Below are 24,111 nucleotides of genomic sequence, written 5' to 3' on the forward strand. Positions count from 1 at the left end.
CCAGGTATCAAAGATGCCCTTTAGGAAGGCCAAACGCCACACTAGAACAAGTTCCTGGAAAGCTCACCTCCATCTGTGGCTTCATCCTTGAAGAGTTCCTCAGTGCCAAACTTGAGGATGTCATCCAGCTCCTGTTTGGACATAGACCCGGTTTTGGAGCCCAGCCCGGGCCGAACCACCAGGTGCGTCAGCATCATCTTCTTCTTCGCCACCTGCGTGATACGCTCCTCCACCGACGCACGGGTCACAAACCGATAAATCATCACTTTCTTATTTTGCCCAATCCGGTGAGCTCTACTAAAGGCCTAGAGTTGGGCACAAAACAAAGCCAGAAATTGAAATAACCTTATTCTCCTGTTTCCACTCTTGCCTTGACTTCCACATAATAAGCTCAATCCAGCACAAAGCAGGAGCTACAGCTTGCCTTCGGATAAAACATGCTTCTGCACCTCTGGCCCCAGACACTACCCTTTATCATGTTATCCAAAATAGGACCATAGCTAGCCCAAATTTTCCGGCTTACAATACAGTAAAAAATATTAAAAAATAAAAAAAATATATATATGTATATTATTTTCCCCTGAAACAACTAATACCAGATGGTGGAGCCCTCGATTCCAGTAAGTTACTGTGTACCAAGGTTGTTACTTCTGCTCACCTGGATGTCGTTATGGGGGTTCCAGTCAGAGTCATAGATAATAACTGTGTCAGCAGTGGCCAGATTGATTCCAAGACCTCCAGCTCGAGTGGAAAGCAAGAAGCAGAACTGTTGAGCACCCGGTGCTAAGAAAGGAACCAAAAACACCATTAGAAGTGTCTCTGAATTCCAATTAATAAATGTAGAAGGAATGTCAGAAATATAAATCCTCACTAGGCAAACACCATGGTAATAATCACTGGAAGCAAGGTCCACTGATGGATACAAGGTCCACGAAATCAGAGTGAAAGTCGAAGAAGAAACAGGATGTTACCATAGTCTCAGCTCTCGCGCATGATATTTAACAACGGGAGAAAGAGTAACTTTACAGTGGGGACACTCAGCCGACACCACCTGAACAAGTGATCAATGTTAACATCACCCACAATGGGACATTCACATCGTGTCCTTCTCCACCTCCCGACATATGATGCACTGAAAAGGACACTGCATCGATTCTGTCGCATTCTTGCCCAAAATATCTAACCTCAATCTAATCATGAGAAAACAGACAAACTTAAACTTAAGGACATTCTACAAATAACTGACCAGTAGTCGTCAAAAGTATCAAAGTCATAAACAAAAGAAAAGAATGAAGAACTGTCACAGATAGGAAGCGACTCAACAACTTAACGCAATGTGGGGTCTGCGACTAGACCCTAAAATAGGAAAAGGACATTAGAGGAAAAACTGGTAACATTCAATTAAGATTACAGGTAACAGTATGACATCAGTGTTAATGTCCTTGTTTTGCTAATTGTACTGTGGCTACGTAAATTATTAAGAGAAGCTGGGCGAAGGGTATACATGAACTCTCACTACAAGTTTTTTCAACTTTTAAGTCCAAAATTATTTTCTAAAAAAGAGGTAGTGGCTACTGAAAACTTGCGATTTCAGCTTGGATAAGACCTGGTCCCTCCCAGGCCCCAAGATACAATGAGGAGGGTTAAATAAAATGCTCTTCTTTCTAGAAAAAAAAAAAAAAAAAAAGACTCCAAAGGGTAAAAAAATCTCCTAGGAAAGTCCAATACATTCTTCCAACCAAGACATTCAAAAGATTTACTCTTCCATATCAACTGACAAAGACCCAAAACAACTATCCAGAAAAGCAGATGCACAAGAACAAGTGATGGGTCCTAAGACACAGTGAATGAGGATGCCTGCCTGCCTGGAGCGATGCCTTCCCTCGTACTCCTTCCCTCATACCATTGAAGCGGTCAATGGCCTCCTGACGCATGTTCCCAGTGATGCCACCATCAATACGTTCATATTTATAACCTTCATGTTCCAAGAAATCCTCTAGCAGGTCCAGCATCTTGGTCATCTGGAAAAGGAGCAAGTTTGATTATGGGAAAGTCAGATGACAATCCCTTCCCTCATGTCACTGAGGGTTGTCTACTGCTGCCCACTAAAGCTCCCATCCCAGTCCACATAATACCTGGGAGAAGATGAGTACACGGTGCCCACCCTCCTTAAGGTTTTTGAGCATCTTCTGTAGCAGCAATAATTTCCCAGATGCTCTAATTAGAGCACTGCCATCATACATGCCATTAGGCATCTTAGGCGCTTCCTGAGGAAAGAAGCAAAGAAGAAAACGGTGAAGGAAAGCCCAACAGAGCAGTTCCAACCCGAGGTGAACAAGAGGTGGCACAGTATACCATTGCAGCCACAGGGAAGAGATATGGGTGGTTGCAGCACTTCTTAAGATCCATCACCACATTCAGCAGAGAGACCTGGTTGCCACCACCTCGAGCATTGAGTGCTTCAAAATTTCGAGTAAGGATATACTTGTAATATTTCCTATAAGGGCAAGAGAAAAAGCTAAGTCAGTCTCAAGAATCTTCACATGACTCATAATGCAGTCTCAAGATCTGAGATCTTTCTTCCAACACATGAGTATCGCACTTTGGGACTAAGGAAACCCAACAAGCACCACCACCATCATTTTCAACAAGAGAAGGTTAACTACATAAGAACCAAGGGCTGGCTCCAGCTCCCTGGCATCAGGTGTCTTTAGGCCTTGCTTGCTCCTATCACCAGATGCCTTTGAAGCAGAGTGTGGGGAGGAATAAAAAATACTTTGCAGACTAGCAGATGTCTAACAGTATCTGCAAAATGCAGTGAATTATCCTGTCCCTCCGACTCACTTCTGCATCGGGCTCAGCTCCACGCGTACAATCAGCTCTGTCTTGGACGGCATGTTCTTGAACACATCAGCCTTGAGCCGCCGCAGCATGTGAGGTCCCAGCATGTCGTGCAGCTTTTTAATCTGGTCCTCCTTGGCAATGTCAGCAAACTCCTCCAAGAAGCCTTCCAAATTGCTTCAGAAAGAGAAGGAAAAAGTTGTTGGAGAGGGAGCAAGGAAGAAAGTAATATAGGAAATGGGCAACAGGAAAATCAGAAGCAGAACTATGAGCCGATTGTGCATAAACACACACTTACTGGAACCGCTCAGGGGTGAGAAAGTTGAGCAGATGAAACAGCTCTTCTAGATTGTTTTGTAACGGAGTCCCAGTCAGTAACAGCTTGTGTTGGAGTGAGTAACCATTTAAGACCCGGAAGAACTGGTGAAGCACATGGAAAGAGGTAAAATTCAATGAAAAGAGGGCTCCAGGACATCTCCGCAGAACTCAGAGCTGCTTCACTGCCCAATAGTAAGTCCCCCATTCTCAACTCTATCTCTCTTTTAAGGCATGGCCACCAAGAGGCATCAATGAGGAAGAAAAACAGAAGCTGTTTTTTCCTTTCCTCTATTCCCAGGTGTCCTCCTCCTAAATAGTTGGTACCAAAAACTAACACTGGAGGCCATAACCTCCCTCCTTCCCCCTCACCTTAGATTGATTGTTCTTGAGCCGATGGGCTTCATCCACGATGAGGCAGGCCCAGTCAATAGAACCCAAGATAGCCATGTCAATGGTGATCAACTCATAGGATGTCAGCAGCACGTGGAACTTCACAGATGCCTCTTTCTGCACAGATGGCAACCTGGTCACTAATGTTCACCTCCCCTAGTGTCAGCAAACCCAAGGGACTTAAGGGTTTTTCCCTCCTCCCAACAATCATCGTTTTGGCTTACCCCAGGGAGCAGGTCACAGGGAGGCAGACTAAGCCCCTAACAACTCCCCCTAGAAGTGGTCTCCCTCTCACTGAGGTACCTTCATGCGAGATGCCTTCTTGCCACCACGAATGGCGTTGTCTTCAAAGGAGAACTCATTCTCTCGGATGATGGCCCGGCTGTCTTTGTCACCCACGTAAGTCACCACATACATATCTGGAGCCCACATTTCAAACTCCCGCTCCCAGTTGATGATGGTAGAAAGAGGAGCACTCACTAGGAAGGGGCCTTTGGAATGACCCTTTGAGGAAAAAGAGCAAAAGTGAAGTAGGAGCGAAGGCCCATCCCACTACAATCCCAGCACCCACTATCTTTTGCCCTGACAGATAACTGACTGGTATGTGCACTGCTGCTCCTACCCTCACTTTTCTCTACATATGAAAATGCCTGACCCACTCCTTTCCAAAAAGCCATGCCCACCATTACAGAGAGCTCAAAACCTTACTTCTTCTGTCCACTCTTTCCATACTAATTAATTCCACCCACAGTTCTGCTGATCTCAACACACATTCATCCCCCAGTACTAAGGCTCTATGCACCCACCACTAATTCTACCCATGGCTCCAATCCCTCAAATCTTTCTCTGTGTATGTGTGTCTATATTACTTTCAATTCAAGTCAGTGATCAGTTTTTTCTCCCTTTTTCTCTCTCTTCAGTGTAAGCGACCATGAACACGAGAAACTAACAGACTCGGCTTTCCTACCTCCTTGTAGAGGGAATAGAGGAAGACTGCTGTCTGGACAGTCTTCCCAAGACCCATCTCATCAGCCAAGATGGTGTCTGTGCCCTGAGCCCAGGAGAAGCGCAACCAATTCAAGCCCTCCATTTGATAGGGGTGCAGGGTTCCACCTGTGGCGTCCAGGTACTCTGGCTGTCGCTCATACTTCACTGTCGGCTAAGAACGAAACAAAGAAGTCAAGAGCTGGCAAGGAATTCCCTTCCTCTCATAAGACAGTAGCTGCCTTCTCCTCACACATCTCACCAGATCCTCCATGAGAGCACCACAAAAAATTGTGGGGAAAGGATCCTCACTGGTTTTTGTAACTTTATGTTTGATTTAGGATCCTTCAGGAAGCAAGGCAACTAACCTATCAGGACTGAGGTGTTGGTCTCACAGAACTCTGAGGAAAGACACGTCATAGCCTCCCGAGCAATACATTAATTGTGCTGGTCAGGGTCTACCAGGTAAAGAAGCGTATGTTCCGCACCCGAGATTCATCTTTTTAACCTTAACCATCCTCATATTGTGCGCACATGTGTGTACGCACGCACGCGCACACACACACACAAATTGAGCCATGAATTATGGGTCGGAAGACCCAGGTTCCAATATAAGTTTCATAAAAGCTTGGTTGTATGACCCTCCCTCCCTAGATAATAATTCCTCAATCATGTAAGATACCACCTCCTATGTTTTTATTTTTCTGATGATGAAAAGAGAAAGTAAGCCGCCTAGTATTTTCTCTGATGTACAGAGATGTGGACAAGTGGGCCTGCAGACTTCCTGAGGCATTCTCAGCTAAGAAGTTATTACTTGCACCATCATTCGAATGTCCTACCCAACAACCTGGGTCCTCCCTCTTCTGCTCCAACTCACATCAACTGTTGGAGTTTCAGGAGGCCTCTCCAACTTCCTCAGCTTCACCTTCTTGAGCTTCTTGCCTGGTCGTCCTTCTTCACCCCTCATTAATTCCCTGAAGAAGACAGACATCACACTGTTGTCTAGGGTCCTTTTCAATGAGAAATGATTCCACTCTTTACCAAAGTCACTCACCTGTGATTCCAATAGCTCTGCTTGAAAAGGTCATAGTCCTGTATCTCCACGTCCTCACTCTCCCAGGATGCCTGATCATAGGGCAAGTCCCTCCACTTAATCAAGTAGTGGACATGGCCCTTTTTGTCCACGCTGCAAGGTCGAGAGAGAAAACCCTGAGCCAGAAGGTCACCCTCCTCTCCGCCTGAGTCAGCCCTGCTCTCAAAAACTGCCAATAATGTATTTTCCAAACCAGAACTCTAGGTCTGCCAAACACCACATGTATTCAGAGCCACTTACTATACCAGTCTTCGGACCAAAAATTCTCTCTCATCTAGTCTCTTAGGGCTCAAATACCATGATTTGGTCACTTAATAATAATATATTGAGGGTGTGTCTCTCCAAGTGTTAAGTTACTGGTGACGTCCATTTTCCCAATCCCTCTGGCAAGAGAATCCCAGTGGATATGCTGCCTACCCCAGTATGTCCAAGACAAGCACACTGTGGCCCAGCTCCACCGATACCTGTGGTTGAGAATTCGGTGGATCATCATCCACTCAGGTTTTATCCCATAGCGATAGAAACGTTCTTCCATCTCTGCAAATTTAGGGTCCTTGTTCTTTCTCTTTCGACTCTTCTCTTCATCACCACCAAAGTCCCCTGAAGGTGGCTCATCCATATCATTCTTCCGCTGATAATTTCGGAACATCACTTGACAGTGTAGCTCCAACTGCAAGCAGAAAGAGAGATAAGTCACCAAGGAGTGACAGCTGTGCAGTGACTGTGTTCTCATTATCCTCTTTGTTGTAGCCCCCATATCTCCAGCCTGTCCAGGTTTACCTGCAGTTCAGACACCCAGGAGCAGTGCCAGTAAGACATGCCTTGCCATTTCACAAAGAACTGCCGCTCTGGCCGCCCCTCCAAGGGCTTGGGGGAAGGAGTATTGGGATCAGCATCTGGAGGCCGAGGCACTGGTGTGGGAGATGGTGGCTGACCCCACTTCCATATTAGGATCTTCTGGACTTTGCCTTTAAGAGCTGGACACTGTGAGAAAAAGAGTCGAACCAACACCAAATCATTACGATGGGGAAGAGATGGTACAGCCCAGCGTCAACCTCATCCAAGGATTGTTAAAATATCATTTCAAGTAACATCTAATCCCAGGACCCTTCTAGGGAGAGAATAATAGAATTCCCTCTCCATTTCTGGACTCCATCCAGGACTTGGGTGACATGATCACTCCTACCGCCTTAACAGAGCCAGAAGCTAGACTTCAACAATAACCCAGAACAAGAAAGCATAGAAAACCCATACACCTGAAGCCCAGAATTCCTCTCTGAAGCAATCTGAAAGCATAAGTGGCCCTTCTAAGACATTCTAAACGACCAAGCCCCGAGGTTGTGTGTCAAGACAGAAATGGATGATCTGCGCTAGAGTAACACTGCTCCAGCCCCCTTAAGAGAGCTGGGGAAGCATCAGCTCATCTGTTCCAAGTTAGTCCTACGTTTTTCCAGGACAAAGGTTCCCACGACTACATGAGGAAGGAAAATGCCTGTCTCAGGGCTAAAAGGTGTCCAGTTCTCCAATGACCTCTCCGGCATCTCTGCCTCACCATGCCTACCTATGAAAGGGGTCAAACCCTTCCCACATGCCCACCCTGGCTGGGATCAGTCACTCACCGTACAACGGGGACAGAGCCACTCGCCATTGGGAATCTCTGGAAGTGGGGGGTTTAGGCAGTGGATGTGGTAGGAAGAAGGACAGGTGTCACAGCACAGCAGCTCCCCACCATCCTTGCAGACCCGACAGAATTCCATATGGTGGTCATCCTCCTCTTCAGGGTCTCCCCCAACCTCTTCCAGGATCTCCTCACCCTCCGAGTTGTCCTCTTTAGCCTCCCACTGGATGCCTTCCTTCTCCTGCAGTGAAGGACCACAGAGTCAGATTACTACCACCCCCCGCCCCCCAAGTCTGAACCATGCTCATCACTCCTTTGCATGCTGCCCAAAGCCCACACCCGCAACACGATGGCTTCTCCTCCCACACAGGCCCAAGAGTTTCACTACCCACCCTAGCTCTCGAGGGGCCCCATCAGGCCAAGTGGCCGGTACTCACGCAGTGTGGACAGCTCCACTTGCCCTCAGGAGCCTTCTCCATATCCGGATCCAGGCAGACCATGTGGTAAGCTCGGGGACACGTGTCACACAGGATGATCTCACCGCCTTGCTGGCACACCTCGCAATAGTCCTGGTGGTCTGTCTCATAACCATCCACAGCAGTCACCTCCTCCTCGCCTGGGCAAGGAAGAGGGAAAGCCCAGTTATTAGAAACAAACTACCTCCCCCCTCCCCCTCCCCCCACCCCCTATCTACTTAGGGAGACTCTTCCCCAGTTTCACCCCATTCAGTGACGTAGATGCAGAAAAGAAACACACCTTTCTTCTTCTTTTTAGTGGTTCGGAGCTTCTTGCGGCTGCGGCTACTACGGCTGGTAGAACCATCGGAAACAGAATAGCTGTTGATACTGGCATCGTCGAAGTCTGACTCCACGTCTAAGTCGTCATCCTCACTCTGGAAGAACGAACAGGCAGAAAAGATTCGAGGTTCAAACCAAGGACAAAGAGGGTACATAAGGAATCCCTCTCGAAGGGTACTAGAATCTCAGCAAGGACTGTTGTACACGGAGCTTAGTCACTGTGTTCTGTGGCCAACCCCCCACATCCTGTGGCCTACTGTGAAGGCTAAGTCCTGACATAATGTGATATGTTCGCTACTAGACATGGCATCCTCACCAAAGGGGTGGGCTGGGCTCTTACCGAAGATCTCTTACGCTTAGAACCGAAACCCCCCAGCTTGATTTTCAGGGGAGCCACTTTCTTGGGTTTAGGCTTCTTGGCATCAGGTACACGAGGACTACCCTTGGGCTTCCTCCGAGCATTGGGACCTAACATCAGGAGAAAACAAGTAAGATCACACACTCCAAATACACACCACAGGGCAAAAAACGGGGAAAAGAATACAATTTGTTCCACCTGAACTGGCTTCCCCATGTTCAGCTTCCCAAATTTCCCTCCTAAATCAAAGACTCGTCCCTCCCGCCTCTCTCCCGTCTTTGGGCTGACAGAACAGCACTTCCATGCTTTCTCTGTCTGCACCGTCCTAAGCCCACACCAATCCCTGTTCCCATCGAGTCCCTTCACCTTTGCCCTCCTTGGTCTTGGCCTTGCGGATAGGCACCTCCACAGGGGGAGGAGGTGGTGCCACTTCAGTGGCTGTCACCATGCTCTCCACCACGGCCACTGCTGCTGCTGCTGCTGCTGCCACTGAAGCTCCAGAACTGCCTTTGAAGGGATTGTTGGTGCTGAACTCCCGCCACTTCGCACCCAAAACCATCATCATCTTGGAGACAGCAATCTTGGGGTTTTTGGCAGCAATGAGGGGTCTGGTGGAAAAATGGACAAGAACGGGAAAAAAAAAAAGTTTAAGAATAAGAAAGGGAAAGAAAAGTGAGAAGAGATTATAGAAGCACTCTCCTCCCACTGCCACCAAGACCCTCCTGTTTACCGGACAAACTGGCTGAAGGCCTTGTAGTTGGTGAGCGTGCGATAGTCTTCCTCTGAGAACACATGGTCAATGTCCTCCATGCCCCAGTCTTCCAGGAGCTGAGCAGATGATTTAGGCTCCTACAGAGAGACCAAGGTCAGAGACCTGACTCCTAGTGCCCGCACTTGCTAAAGGAACTTCAGTTGAAACTAACGCTTGTAAGAGCAGAGGAGAAGAATTGAGAGGAAATCATTAGAAACAGACGGGGAGAAAGGGTTCTCAGGGGCAATGGTGTGTGGGAAACAGGACAGAAGTTAACAGACAGTCCAGAGAAGAGGACGGAAGTCCAGGTACCTTTGAATCATCGTCGTCGTCGTCCTCTTCCTCCTCCTCCTTCCGCTTGGATTTGCTCTTCTTTTCTTTCTTAGGTCCCAGCTTCTTCTTCTTCTTCTTGCCAGGGGTATAGTCGCTGCCCTCACTGTCTGAGCGCAGAGCCACCTCTTCCTCCTCCTCCACAAACTCCGGCCCCTCCCCAGAGCTGTCCCCCAGCTGCCGGCATAAGAGCATACGCTGGAGCAGGGAAGGGGGAAGAGGGAGACAGACACACATGCTACACACATGCTGGCCTCAGGACAGCCCTGAGGCTCGCCCCCAGGCCCTGGCCTGCCACTCCAGACGAAGAAACAGACACCGACAGCCCCTGCGATCCTTCTCAGAGCTCCTCCCCTTCTTCCTCTTACTCCCAATAACATCCAGTCACCCACTCACCTCTTTTTTTTGGCGCTTGCTCTTAGGGATTTTAGGGTCCCGAGGTTTCTTAGGCTTTTTCTTCTTTTTGAGCTTTGGAGTCTCTGCTTCTGACAAATCTTCTTCTGGGTCCTCTTCGTTTTCTACATTTATTTGGCAAAGGGAGGTAGGCAGGGAAAAAGATCAATAGCAAAAGGTTAGAGCCTAATCCAGAGGCTTTAGACGTATTCCCCCACCTCTTGTCCCAGATTCCAGTGAAGAGACTGCTATACTCTCCACAGAAGGAAGCTGAAACTCAGGACAAAAACAGACAAAGAGAGAGCTGTATAGACCCAAAATAGGCCTGCCAGGCCAGACTAGGCCCACTGCAGGCAGCTGTCCAGACCCCTGCCTCCTCTCCCCCATCCCCAACAGGAATCTCTATGTGCTCATCTCCAGTGCAGCTAATCAAGCTGCTAAAGTTAACCAAATAATAGAAACAGGTCTAGTCCGCCTATAGCTGGCCACCAAGTAGTCCATCAATCAGGGAATGAGAATGAAAGGTCCTACTCAGATGGCGAAAATCACAGCATATACCTCACCACATTCCCAGAACAATGATCAGTTGAAGGGACCCAGAAACCATACTTTTCATCCACCCCTTTGGGTCATCCCAGCTCAAAACAACCAGAACCTGCAAGCCCCAGGTTCAGTTGCCAGCTCAACCTCACGCCCACTCCCAAATACAATTTCTTTTCCCATCTCCAGCTCTACTGCTCCTCCCAAGCTTCTCCTGGGTCAGTAGCCTCTTCTCCCCAGGGGCCCAAATCAGCCCAGCTGTCACCATCTCCTCCACCACCCCCCCCATCCTCCTCCCATCTGGCTCCACCTCCTCCACTGCCTGGGAGCACACACAAAGCCTGGGGTAATACTGAGAGCTCTTGGGCAGGGATAGGTGGGAAGGGGCACAGAGGGGGAGGAGAAGGCCAGGAGGCAGCTTCCTTTGTAAGAGACATTCACACCAGCACACCAGCTCCCTCCTCCCTCCTCTCTTTCCTTCTTCCCAAACCACCCCCGCCCAAGGAGGGGGGGAGTAGAGAAGGGAGTGGAGAGAAGGAGGGAGTGTCTCACCCACTGAGGAGAGGGAAAATGGCTCCTGACCGCAGAAGCCAGCCCAGGGCACCCAGCTGCCAACATAGGACAGACAGGAAGTGGCAGGGGAGGGAGGTGAGGCTGAGAGAGGTAGCTGGGGAAAGACTACCCTCAAAGAAGACTTCCCAAATTATTACCTGGCCCCAGGTCCAAATGCCACCTCTCCTAACACCTCCTCTGGGAAGACACAGTTCTCAAGAGGCCACCCTAACATCCAAGGCAAGGAAACCCAAGACAAACATGAAGGTAATACTATGAGAGGAACTGGGTTATTCCCTCAATCGTAATTATTTTTTCAATCATCAGAGGTAGGATTTAACAAAGGCTCAGTGGAGCCGTGGTCAGAGCACACAACCTTCTCCTCTAATTTCTGACACTCAACTGTTTTACCTTTGGACATGGGAGCCCACAAGAAGTCTCTGAAACTCAGTTTCTTCATCACCCCCACCCAGACTCCAGGCCACATATCCTAAACCATCTCTTGCCACCTACCTGACATATGGGAGTCATGTCCACACCAAAAAAAAAGAAATAATGGAGAACAATATGCTTCCTTGAATCCTACCCATGCTCTTAGATCCTGACCCCCAGAACTAGCTCTAAAATGCCACTGGCTCCGCCCTTCCTGAGCAAAGCAGATACTAGGGAACATGAGACATTAGGCTAGACAAAGCACCATCGGCCTCCCCCCACTCAGCCCAGGATCAGGCCAGGCACAAGAAAGCCCCTCCCATTCCCTTGGGAATGGAACACCAGCCGGGATCTCACCAGAAAGAATCATTTTCTTTAAGGGCTTCTCCCCAACAATCCCATGTTACCCCCCCCCCCCAGTCAGCTACCTCTCTGGGTTCTTCCTCTTCACCATCTCCACAAATGCTGGAAGTGGAGCCAAGGACAACCCATGGAGGCAGAGGAGACACCCTCCCGTCCACTTCAGACCCCCCACACCTCTCAGGTAAGCGGCAAACTGGCTAAAATAGGATAGAGGATTTGGGAAAGGGGGAAGAATGGGGTGTGGCAAGTGGAAAAACTGGGTCACACTACAACTTGGGACAGAGTTCACCTGTGGAGCCCACACAGCTCCTAATCCACACAGGAGCAGCCCTAGACCAAGGGGCCAGTGGGAAGCCAAGACGTGCAACCAACATTGGCTGGGTGGCACTACTACTTCTCATGCCCCTCAGAAAGGACAGGATCCCCACCACCCCACAGTCACCCTGGGGAACATTACACAAACCGGCTACCCTGCCCTGCACACCGAGGAAACTCAAGCCTAAGTTTCTTATCCCAACAGCTGAAGACTCAGTAAAAAGACTGAACCCTCTCCTAAGTGGCCTAAAGGTTGACATAAAGACTGCCAACTTAGAAAATGCCAAATGTGGAAACATTTCTCTCCCAGACCACCTCAACTTGCCACTAGATCTGAGAGAGAAGGCAGAAGTAAAAGGTGTTCCATGGGAAATAAAAACAGGACCAGCAGTCTCCAGAATGAAAAGAAAAATATAAAGTAGAGGGGATAAAGAAATGGCACGTAGACAAAATGAAGCTAGGATAAAAAGGTCAAGGAAACAAATAGGTGACTTAGCCGGGGTCTCTGAAGGACAGACAGATGAAAGAGACATCTACTTAGAAGCATGACCTCAATTATCATTTGGGGGTAAACAAGGGCTACTCCAATCAGACAGAGTGGTTATAACCATACGGGTTTGGCCAGTTCAAGGAGCCACCCCAAAACAGACAGCACAACCCCCAACAACACCTACACAAACACTTTACACCACCAGCCCAAACCCCAGGCTACCTGCACAGCGGAAGAAAAGCCTCTAGGGAAAAACACGAGGATTATGTCCACTTGCCAAGGGAGGAAGATGCCCAGGGTGTCACCCTTCTTTCACCCCTCCTAGTATTTCGTTCAAGTTATTACATCCTACCCCTAAGCCCCATCATTTCCCTGCTCAAAACATTCCAGCAACCTGCCTGGCTAAAAGCTCTCTAGATCCCAGCTAAGGAGCGCAATTCAAACTTCACACAGTTTAAACAGCGCAGAAAACCCGTAACTGATCAGAAGCTAAAAATAATCAGATAGAGAGTAACCAGCACTCCCTCTTTCCTTTCCACAGCAGCAACCACAGAATCCTAACTAGCACAGATGTGGAGCTGGTCTCTTTAAAACAGCAATCCTCAACCCCCTACCTTCCACCACCACACAGCCTCCAGGGGTCCCAGCTACCTGCATTCCTCCAAGGACCCACACAAGGTAAGGCCTGTCAGCCCAAAGAGCTCCCTCAACTGGGAACTGCACAGCATTCCTTAAGACAGTGCAGCAAGCTTGCATTTGGGTCCTCGGAGCCCAGAAGGCACATGGCTTCCACCCCCCTCCCACAAGAGCTCTGCAGTGGGGAACCACTCCCTTCGGATGCCCTCCACTTCAGACTCTGCAGAGAGAGAGAGAGAAACTCAGCCCTGCCTCACTAGAGTCACTCGTGAGGGCCCAAAAGCCTCCTTCCTGCACTGAGCCTTGGGGGAAGATGTTACCTGGGTGGGGTGGGGGCAGGCTGTTGTTCAAAAGTGCATCCATATCCTCCTCCTCGCTGCCAGCCGAGCAGGGGGACGGGGAGCCCAGGCCCGACGCCATCCCCTTCCGCTCCGCTCACGGCCAGGGAATTGGCCCAGCTGCTCCTGCCTGCGGCCTGGGGCCCTCTACACTGGCCCGAGTCACTGTGCGGGGGAGGGGGGGAAGAGAGAACAGTCAGTGACGCGCAGTCCCCCTCCCCCACCCCCACCCGCTCTTTCCGCCCACCACCACCACCACCAACACCACCACCGGCCCCCCCCACCACAGCCACCCTAGTGGGGCACCCGAATCACTCAGGCTGAACTTAGTTCCACACTCCTCGGGGACAGCCCGGAAGCTGGTTACCCCACTGGAGCCCCCCAGATGAGAGGCAGCGACGCCCCCGAGGGCAGGCTGGTGCAGGCGTGGGGAGCGAGGGGGGGAAGCCCAGCTGGACCAAGCGGGGTGTGACTGGGGGGAGGAGGGTCCGAGTGGCCGCAACGCGGGGGGGGGGGGGCCCAGGGGAGGCGGCCGGCGGCGAGGCGCTCGGGGACACAAGGTCACTTGGGGGTGGGGGGGCACCTCCCTGCGCCTGGGGAGGGGCCAGTGCCCAGACAGGGCAGCTCTCCAAAGGCTGTCCTCTGGGACAACTCAGGTTCTCCCAAGGAGCCGCAGGGACGAGGGGGCGTGGAGGTTCGGGCGCTCCGGGGGGCTGCAGGCAGGAACTTACGGGCCACAGGGCTCCCACCCGGCAGGGGGTCGGGCCACGTGTCCCGGGGGGCAAGTGAGCAGAGGGTGTGGGGGCGGGCGCCGGGCATTGTGGGAGACCAAGCCCGAGGTGGGAGTCGCGGGGAGCCAGACTCTGACTGGGTTGGGGTGGGAGGAAGGGAGCTAGACACCCAGCAGGGAAGAGAGAGGAAGGGTCGGCTCCTCCGGGCAGGGGGCCGTCCGCGGGTCCGAGGACGCCTGAGAAAGGGGCGGGTGGAAGGATGACCCTCGGGGCTGGCCGGGCTGAGAGGGGCGTCTCTTTGGGAACCCCGCACTCTCCTCACCCCGGAGCTGCCGCAGGTCGCGCAGGGTCCGGCCCGGTGTCACTCCCGCTTCGGCTCCTCCTCGCCGCGGCCGAAGGGGGGAAAATGGCTCCGGCTCCGGCGTCGCCTCTTAAAGGGCCCGAAACACCGGCCGGGAAATCCCACCGCACAGGCCCCGCCCCCCACGGACAGCCCATAATAACCTCAACCAACTCCAACCCCCCTCCACTACCGCCACCCTCCTCCCTAGGTCTCCCGGGCAACCCCCGCCCCCTTGTCGCTCTGGCAACCATTGGCCACGCCCCCTTCGAGCGCGCGCGCGCGTCACCCGGGCAACCACCCACCTCCTGGCCATCCCATAATACACATGGACACCCCCCCCAACACACACTCACACTCACACTCACACACACATATATGCCAGAGCTGTTGACATCTTGTAATATTGCAGACCTTCTGCAACTAACCCTTCCCCCCCCACATCCCATAATAGCCATCCTTTGCCAACTTCTTCACTCTTGGCCTAATGCTAACATCCCATAATAATTCGTCACCTCTCCCTCCCCGTGGCCATCCCATAATAAGCACCCCACCCAGCACTTCAGCCTCACATCCCATAATACTCATCCCCATCCCCCACAGACATCCCATAATAACCACTCTGCATCCACCCCCAGTTTGATATCCCATAATAGTCAGAAACTCACCCCCCCCACCACACACACACTGCAACAACGGACACTTGGGCCTCCTCCCACACACATCCCGTAATAATCAGTCTCCCACTTTCTATACTGACATCCCATAATAATCAACCCCCTGGAGCTGCCCTCAACCCCTGCAGGCTAGGGTCTAGAGCCTCTCACCACCACCCTCAGCCTTCACACACTCTATAGCTCCATAGCCCATAATACCGTGTTTCCCGGAAAATAAGACCTAACCAGAAGAAAAGCCCTACCATGATTTTTCAGGATGACATCCCCTGAACATAAGCCCTGATAACTGGAGCAAAAATTAATATAAGACCCAGTCTTATTTTCAGGAAAACACGGTAAGCACTCCTCCCACATCAAAAAGATATCCCATAATGATCTGCAGTTTTGTCACCCTACAGACATCTAATCTCCTTTTCTCCATGGTGCCCATGGTACCTTTTCTCCAATACTGGAAAGGTATCCCATAATTTTTACTCCCCACCCATAACCTGACATCCCATAATAAATTCAAGGAACCCATAGTCAACCAAACACACCATAATATTCCCAGCACAACCCACCAGCACATCCCATAATGCCTCATCTCCACTCCACCATCTCCATACCTTTCCAGCCAGGCATCCCATACTATTCATACCTCCCCCATCTCCAGATGCTGTCAATGTATTCTAACACTGAGAGCAGCCAGCGTGAAAACAAGCTATCCACACTGCCCTGTCCCTGCCTCAACTTGTATACACCTTCATCCCTTTTTGGACCAAAGCAGTATCCTAGCATAAAGCCTCTTGATGTCTATGAGAGACCCTACCTTTCCAGATACTCAGGAACTGTAAGTCAACCTAGGTCCCTACTAAAGTCCACCAAACTTCAGGTATCTCCCGACACTTATCCAGCTCTTAAGTTTTGAGTAAGACCAACCAAATACCAGGCTGGCCGGATGAGCCATTTACATGAAGTTTAATTCACCCCAAGCATCCCATAATAATTACAAACTCCCATCTAAAGACTATTTCTCAAGATTCCAGCAGCCTTCTCTCCACCCACCCCATCTCCTGGGTTAGGTGATCCATTCATCAATACCCCTATTGCACTCCCATGGATGAACATCCCATCGTGATGAGAGGAGGATTCTGCTATATACATACCAACGGCCAATACCTGCTCTCCCTCTACTCACTGCTACTCACATTCATTCAATAGATGTTGACAGAATACCTAGCAAGGCACAGAGCTGGGCACCATGGAGAATGCAAGGACCATAAGTTCCTCCTTCCAAGAAGTATAAATCAAACTATAAGGCCATATAGAATGTCTGGTGTCAAGTGAGAAGAACAAGTGCTAGTTTCCAATTTCCTGTTACAGAGAATGAAACAAATCCCCGGAGAGATCGCACTCCAGTAGAGGTTCTTGGTGGTCCTTCCAGAGGCTAGAAGGTATTCCAAAACAGATGGATAGTCAAGATAATCTATTTGTTCCCTACATACTAAAGGATTTTGATTAGAAAGCAATGTTCATGCATCCAGCATTTCTTCTTTTTTTTTTTTTTGTAAAGATTTTACTGGGGAAGGGGAACAGGACTTTATTGGGGAACAGTGTGTACTTCCAGGCCTTTTTTTTCCAAGTCAAGTTGTCCTTTTCAATCTTAGTTTTAGAGGGTGCCGTTCAGCTTCAAGTTGTTGTCCTTTCAGCCTTAGTTGTGGAGGGCACAGCTCAGCTCCAGGTCCTGTTGCTGTCTTCTTGTTGCAGGGGGCGCAGCCCACCATCCCTTGCGGGAGTCGAGGAGTTGAACTGGCAACCTTGTGGTTGAGAGCCGTGCTCCAACCAACTGAGCCATCCAGGAGGCAGCTCAGCTCAAAATGCCATGTTCGGGAGTTGAATCGGAAACCTTGTGGTTGAGAGCCCACTGGCCCATGTGGGAATCGAACCGGCAGCCTTTGGAGTTAGGAGCATGGAGTTCTAACCACCTGAGCCACCGGGCCGGCCCACATCCAACATTTTTAATACTGAAATTTTATATTATCTGATAAATCTCTTGAGAGATTTATCAGCATGCCAGAATTATTATCCTCATTCTTGAACACCAAATTCTGCTTACCCTCAATGTCCCATATGTTACAGCCAGTTTCTCATTTTGTGTCCTGAAGTCTCATAATACTTTCAACTGCTCCCATCCTCATCTCATTGAGGCCCTATTCCCCACTCCATTCCAAAAAAACCTTTGTTGTATAATATTTACCATCTTCCCCTCCCCGTGTACAAGTCAACATTCTAGGATGCCTTCGTCATTCAATTATGCCACAAGGTAGCCTCCCAACATATCCCTTCCCTTCCCTAACTGTGCCTACCCTGCAGCCACATGGGGACTGAGCCTGAGAAAGCTGGAGAGTGCAATCTTAAAACTCTTTGGCCTCAGAGAACCTGAACCCATCGGCCTGTCACCTTTCCCTCAGTGAAAACTAATGTCCCAGCACCACTGCCTTGCTGCCCCCTGGCCACCAAGCCACAGATAATGTCTTCCTCTGCTCTCATGTGCCTTTTTCACACAAGTCCAAGACCTATGGCAGTGGGACAGGTTGAAGAGAAACCGGAACTTCCTCCTAGGAGGGGCCCTTCCTGACCAGAAGTGAGTGGGACGAACCTCATACCATCTCTGCATTGCCCTTCTGATCTCACTTCTCTAGAGAAAGAGCCTGACTAGATGATTCTCCCCTCCTCTAGGAGCCACAGAACTGGAGAACTGGCAAGGAAGAATGAGTTCAGGAGAGGCAAAGCTTGCTTCAGGAAATCAGTATCCCTTTGCTTTCAAGCAGACCACCAGTGATGCTGATGAGTCTTCCCACCAGCTCCTGCCCAGCTTAACTCCCAGGTCCATGCTTTTGCCACATCCATTGTGGTGTGCAGGCTGTAGCTCCTACTTTGCAAAGCTGCAGTCTTCCTCATTAAATTCTCTTGACTTCAAGATTGGGCCCCATTTATTTATGCAAACCCTCCCCCATGATTATTCTGCATACCAAGAATGAGCCTTGTGCTCTTCACCTGGAGGAAAGGAGGCCGCTCTTTTAAGATACCATAATGTGGGCATACCTCCTTTCAAGAAGTTTCCCCTATATAGAGCCATCAGGCACCAATTCTGTCCTCCTCCCTCCCCATTTCTCTAGGGGATGCAGCCTGCCTCTGGGCCTCATATTCTCTTCTGTAATATCTCTATCGGCTCCTTTTCTTCTCATATATATTACCACATTACTACAATGATTCGTAATATAAACCAGGAAGAGTTTTACAACTGGGTAGTCACAGTCTCTTGCCTATAATAGCAAACACTGATACCTGTTGTGCACCACAGCCCTCTGCCTCATCCCTGCAGGTTCTACCCACTTACCCCCTTGCCTCTTACTCTCCACCTTTCCCTAATACCACAAGGAGAAGGCTAAAGACCCTTCCTCTCTTCTTGAGTTCCAGAGAGGGCTAGGATGTCTGTGTTTGTGTGTTGCTTTTGTGGTCTTTATGTATCCATGCTCCCCCTCCCTACCCTGGCCCCATGCTATCCTCCCAGATAAATTATAAATAAACCACTAGCATGATTGGTCCACAGAGACTAAGGGTGGGATAATCTCCTGATTAATGCACCCAGGGGGGACAGCCTCTCTAGCCGGTTACCTTAGAATTCTGTTTCCATCCCATGGTAGATAAGAACCTAGAATAACACTCAGAGTGGTTGTCCTTGGAGTTTTCAGCACATATTCTGTAATTCCTCTCTCTACATCTCTGTTCTGTGTGAGCCGTAGAAACTTTAAGAGGTCTAAACAACCAGTGTTATCCTGATCTGTTAGAATAAGGGGTTTGGGGAAGATAACATAAGAAAGAAAAGCCACAGTGACAGTGCACTCTGATGGCTAGAAGGGAGGCAGGTGGTGCAGGGCTTGGGGGGTGATGGGCCAGGCGTTTGTCTTCAGGAGCCAACTTAGTCTCTATTCCTTGGTTGTGAATGCAAGGCGGCAAAGCTCCCCTGGCCCAACCCCCACACCTGATATGGTCCCAAGGGTCAAATCCAGGAATGGATGTCAGGTGTTCCCCTTGGGCTGTTCGAAGGAGAAGGCAGACCTTAGAGAGGATGGCAAGAGAGTAAGGGATCAGGGGGGTTGGAAAAGAGCTTCTCCAGCCCTCCCCCTTCTGCACCACCATCCCATAATAATCCCCCTAGCCCCACTACCCCTCCCACACACGACATCCCATAATATCTTCTGGAGAAGCAGGTATCTTCTGGAGAAGAAGGTAAAGAGGGAGGGAAGTATTTGAGTACTGTGCTCACCCAGGAGCACTGCTCCCTTTGGTGTGCCACACAGGCGTTCTCACTGCCAGCCCAGTGCTGCAAGTCCTGGACTCAGCAAGTCTGCAGCTCACAAGCTACGGTATGAGCTACAAGGACCCAGGTGTCCAGGGTTCAGAGTTGGCTAGCTCTAGTCTGCCCCAGGGGCCGCTTCAAACAGCTATCACCGAAGAACCTCTCCAGCCTGTTACTCTTGCCAGGCCTCAGGTCTGGCTCCAGGGCTCACCCACCCTCTCCAGCTCCTTCCCTCCTTCTTCCTTCCTGTCCTTCTCCCCCCCCTCCCTCCCTAGAGCTTCACCTACCCAGGACAGCCCCACCCGCTGTTCAGGGCACATCCCATAATAATCCTTCTCCTTGCTATCCCCCACCCCCCCAAAAAAAAGAGAGGCGGCCATCCCATAATAGCCACCCACAAGAGACATTCCGCGGTGACCGCCCCCTCCCTGCAGAGCTGCCGGGAGCAGCCATCCCATAATAGCTGGCCGCCTGTTTTACTGGTTATGGCTGTGGAGGGAGCTGGAAAGGAAATAGAGGGGAGGGGGAGGGGAAGAGGACCCAGGACCCCACTTTGGGGAAGGGAGGGAGAAGGGGAAGGAGAGTGGCCCAAGGGAATAGGGAGCCACGGGGACCGTGCACAGGTGGGAGGTGTGGTCCACCAGCAATCACAACCCTGCTTTGGGTCTTTCTCCCCATCCCTAGGGCCTGCTTTTCCCCTTCAGCGCCCCAGAGGTGGCTGCTAGAGTTAGGGTAAATGCCTAGGATGGGTTGAGATGGCCAAAGTGTGTGTGTTGTTGGGGGGGGGGTAGGCCGGATGTCAGGTGTTCCCCTTGGGCTGTTTGAAGGAGAAGGCAGACCTTAGAGAGGATGGCAAGAGAGTAAGGAATCAGGGGGGTTGGAAAAGAGCTTCCCCAGCCCTCCCCATTCTGCACCACCATCCCATAATAATCCCCCTAGCCCCACTACCCCTCCCACACACGACATCCCATAATATCTTCTGGAGAAGCAGTCCCTGCAGTAGGTACAAAGAGCTATCCCATAATATGCTCCCCCACCCCCACGCCACCCCCCCAACTTGGCCCCCCCCTCAGTCACATGCAGCCGGTGCCATCCCCCGCTGCTCCCCCCTCTGGCCACCGAAGGCCTTGCCAGCCCATAATACTCTTGCCTCTGGTCGCAGGAGGCCTCCAGCCCATAATATTCCCTTCCACCACCACCCCCCCTTCCCGCCCCGCACCCCTTCCTCCCGCCTCCAGTTGGAGCCGGGCCTCACCAGCCCATAATATTCCCCAGTCTCCTAAGGCTGTTCCAGCCCATAATACTCTCCCTGTCTCCTAAGGCCTCTCCATCCCATAATACTGCCAGACGCCTGACCTGTGGGCCAAACCCCAGCCCGTTCCACACATCAAGGCTGTGTCAGCGCCGCCGGTCTCCCTCCCTGTCCCCTCCCTCCGCCCTCCATGGCGCTCTCCCTCCCAGGCTCTCTCCCGCCCTCCTGCCCTGGGCCCCTCTCCTGGCCCCACCCTGTGCCTGCTTGGGCCCTGACTTCCCCTCCAGCCTCTTCTCTTGCCCTTCTCCTTTGCTTGGTTCTTCATGGCATGGCCCCGCTCCTCTCCCTTTCAGGCGCTTTCCAGCCACTCCTCTGTTTGTGGGTGGACTTGAGGTCCAGTGGGAAGAGAGTGCCCCCAGAAGGCAACAGGCCAGTCACTGCCCCTGAAAACTGTTGAGTGACCTAGCATTATGGAAACTCACCCAGCCTGCCTTGCTCACCCATCCCCTGACCCTAGTTCTGATTGCTGGCAGAGCTCTGAGTGGGGATTCACCTGAGAACTTTGCTGTCTTCCAGAAACCCTCCCCTTGGGCATCACAAACAGACTTTACCAATGGCACATCCTCCCCCCACTCTTAAGGGAAAGAAAGCTCCCTTTAAGGGACGATTCTCAGGTGCCTTTCAAAGGTGAGCTCATTGACCCTCACAGCAATCCAATAAATAGGCATTATGATCCCCATTTCACAGAGGAGAAAACAGAGGCTCAGAGAGGTTAACTTTCTAAAGTCACATTTTCAAGTATCAGAGATAAAATGAGTACCCAGGTTTGTCTGATTCCAAAGTTCAGAGAGCCTTTGGGATACCCCCAAGACCCATGTGAGGTACGTCTTAGTACTTTCAGTGCTCCTCTGGAAAGGACAGCACACTGAGAGTTACCCCGCTTCCCTTGTGTCCAGGGTCTCCCAAAAGAATGAAGAAAGAAGGCCCAGTGTGAGATTAACCTCTCCTCCCCATTTCTTCCACAGGACCCCGTGTAGCAATCTGCGAGGATTTTCCTCAAGATTGTTCAGGGCTAAGAGAGAAGCATCTCTGCCCCTTTGGGATCCCTTACCTCTGACTTGGTTCTCCTGAATTTATTTCAAGACCAATGATTGTTACTCTTCCCTGAACTCATCTCACCGTGTGGCGGGACCATCCTACAGAGGAGACAGACTTTGAGGAGAACCCAGGGGAGGTCTCCTCTTTAGTTTAGTTGGTGGGAAATCAATAGTGCTGCTTGGAGATGTTAGGTATATCCCCGCTAGGGGAGGGGAGTCTTGGCCAACTGCAAAGGCTGAGCCATCCTACCTGTGTGTGCCACAGCCACACCGTGTTCTGCACAAGGGCCTGAGGCAAAGTGGAGAGGGAAGGGACAGGTGTGCTATAGAGTTGAGTGGGTTAGAGTACAGAGGAAGAACTGGGAAAAGGGGCAGAGATGGTACAGCAGATCTAAGGTGAGAGGGGCAGTGGAGAGAGCTGTCATACATAAGGAGGGAAGGAGTAGAAAAGAAAGCAGGGAGGGGGAGGATGGGATGAGAAGATGGGAAGTACGTGGAAGGGGAGATACAGGAGGATGTACTGCAAATAGCAGGAGTTTGGGAGCCAAAGAGATACTGTGCTACTTCCTGATTGTGTGTTCCTTAAGACCTCAGCTTCTCCAGGGTGTTTCATCTGTAACATGGAGATAGTACTCATCCCTAACTCAGAGGGTTATTATGATAAATAAGATAATGCATTTTAAGCACTAAATTGAGATCCTGGCATACAGAGTTATTTTAAAGAAATATTAATGCTCCTCTTCCTCCACCTATGATTTTCTCATTTTCCTCCTTTGGATTTTCCTAAACCTCAACTGGGGTAACTCCAGGGCATGGGTTAGGGGGTTCTGGATTCTCCACATTTTTCATCCATCTTACTACCCACTCAGCAATTGGGGAATCCTGTGAAAATCCCATGCCCCCTCTCCTGTCGCTTTCAGGCGCTTTCCACCTACTCCTCTGTCTGTGAAAAAAGCAGGGGCTACAGGTTTTCTTAACCTTCCCCAGCCAATTGCTTGTCAGGGTCTGTTCATTCCTTCTTTGCCTGCTATGTCTCCTTAATCTATTCTTGCCTTTCTATTCTCAAAGTGGTGACCCTTGGGATATACTGAATGTGGGAAAACAGTCCACCAGAGCTTAAATACCAGAGATTTCACACTGGATTCCATCCACCTCCACAGGAAACCGTCACACTTCTCCTGGACTCTTTTAATAGATCTCTGACCAGTATTTTTTCCCCTTTAGATTCTCCCCACCTGATTTCCTGCAGTTTATCCACTGACAGTATGTCAGGATGAGCAAAACCTAACTCAAGAACTTTCAGGGGCTGGCCCGGTGGCTCAGGCATTTGGAGCTCTGTGCTCCTAACACCAAAGGCTACTGGTTCGATTCCCACATGGGCCAGTGGGCTCTCAACCACAAGGTTGCTGGTTCGACTCCCGCAAGTGATAGTGGACTGCGCCCCCTGCAACCTACAACAGTGACTGGACCTGGAGCTGAGCTGTTCCATCCACAACTAAGATTGAAAGGACAATAACTTGACTTGGAAAAAATCCTGAAAGTATACATTGTTCCCCAATAAAGTCCTGTTCCCCTTCCCTAATAAAATATTTTAAAAAAAGAGAACTTTTAGGAGGTTCCCATTGCCCACTCAATTAATTGCCAACATCTTATTCTGCATTCTTGCATCTTGTCTTGAATGGTAGTAATTATTGTTGACTTATTCTGTGGTCCCCACTAGAGAGTAAACTGCTGCACAGCAAGATCCAACTGTTCATCATTCAACAAATATTTATTGAGCACTTCTTTTGTGACAAGTGCCATTCTAGATGCTGTGGATACATCAGAGAGCCAACCAAACAAAAATCCTTGCCCCCAGGGAGCTTACATTCTACCTGGGGGCAGGGGAGGGGGAAGACAGACAATAAACTATAAAAATCATAATAAATAAATAAATTATATAGTATGTAGGATATACTTGCTATGTGAGTTTTAATTACTTTGGAATTCATTCACAGGTCTGCAATATAAAAACACTCAAGGAATTTTTAAAAATTGCGTTCAGTTCAGTTTGGATAGGGCAAAGTACTGAGACTTTAAACTAGGAGGATGTTTAATGTCCCCAGGGCTGGAAGGGTACGGGTCCTGAACCCT

General features: G+C 50.3%; 1 protein-coding gene across 9 annotated transcripts in view; it reads right to left on the reverse strand.

The window, feature by feature from the left end:
- The window catches only part of CHD4 (chromodomain helicase DNA binding protein 4), a 29,467-nt gene extending 14,648 nt beyond the window's left edge, over window positions 1-14,819 (reverse strand). For 3 of the 9 annotated variants that reach the window (XM_081061092.1, XM_081061091.1, XM_081061089.1), the window contains exons 1-24: window positions 14,593-14,819; window positions 13,522-13,704; window positions 9,877-9,998; window positions 9,463-9,678; window positions 9,130-9,248; window positions 8,766-9,007; window positions 8,382-8,509; window positions 8,001-8,136; window positions 7,682-7,860; window positions 7,246-7,485; window positions 6,407-6,610; window positions 6,091-6,296; window positions 5,588-5,719; window positions 5,411-5,507; window positions 4,517-4,708; window positions 3,853-4,053; window positions 3,529-3,666; window positions 3,140-3,261; window positions 2,845-3,018; window positions 2,356-2,497; window positions 2,136-2,267; window positions 1,904-2,021; window positions 659-783; window positions 68-305 (exon numbers count right to left, since the gene is read on the reverse strand). In XM_081061092.1, the coding sequence (XP_080917218.1) occupies window positions 68-305; window positions 659-783; window positions 1,904-2,021; window positions 2,136-2,267; window positions 2,356-2,497; window positions 2,845-3,018; window positions 3,140-3,261; window positions 3,529-3,666; window positions 3,853-4,053; window positions 4,517-4,708; window positions 5,411-5,507; window positions 5,588-5,719; window positions 6,091-6,296; window positions 6,407-6,610; window positions 7,246-7,485; window positions 7,682-7,860; window positions 8,001-8,136; window positions 8,382-8,509; window positions 8,766-9,007; window positions 9,130-9,248; window positions 9,463-9,678; window positions 9,877-9,998; window positions 13,522-13,621 (3,703 nt within the window). In that variant the 5' untranslated portion in view covers window positions 13,622-13,704; window positions 14,593-14,819. The remainder of the gene's footprint in view (window positions 1-67; window positions 306-658; window positions 784-1,903; window positions 2,022-2,135; window positions 2,268-2,355; window positions 2,498-2,844; window positions 3,019-3,139; window positions 3,262-3,528; window positions 3,667-3,852; window positions 4,054-4,516; window positions 4,709-5,410; window positions 5,508-5,587; window positions 5,720-6,090; window positions 6,297-6,406; window positions 6,611-7,245; window positions 7,486-7,681; window positions 7,861-8,000; window positions 8,137-8,381; window positions 8,510-8,765; window positions 9,008-9,129; window positions 9,249-9,462; window positions 9,679-9,876; window positions 9,999-13,521; window positions 13,705-14,592) is intronic. The other 6 variants (XM_081061096.1, XM_081061095.1, XM_081061094.1 and 3 more) reach the window with 4 other exon arrangements.
- Window positions 14,820-24,111: the final 9,292 nt, after the last annotated feature.

This window comes from Rhinolophus hipposideros (assembly GCF_964194185.1).
Source record: "Rhinolophus hipposideros genome assembly, chromosome: 9".
NCBI lineage: Eukaryota > Metazoa > Chordata > Mammalia > Chiroptera > Rhinolophidae > Rhinolophus > Rhinolophus hipposideros.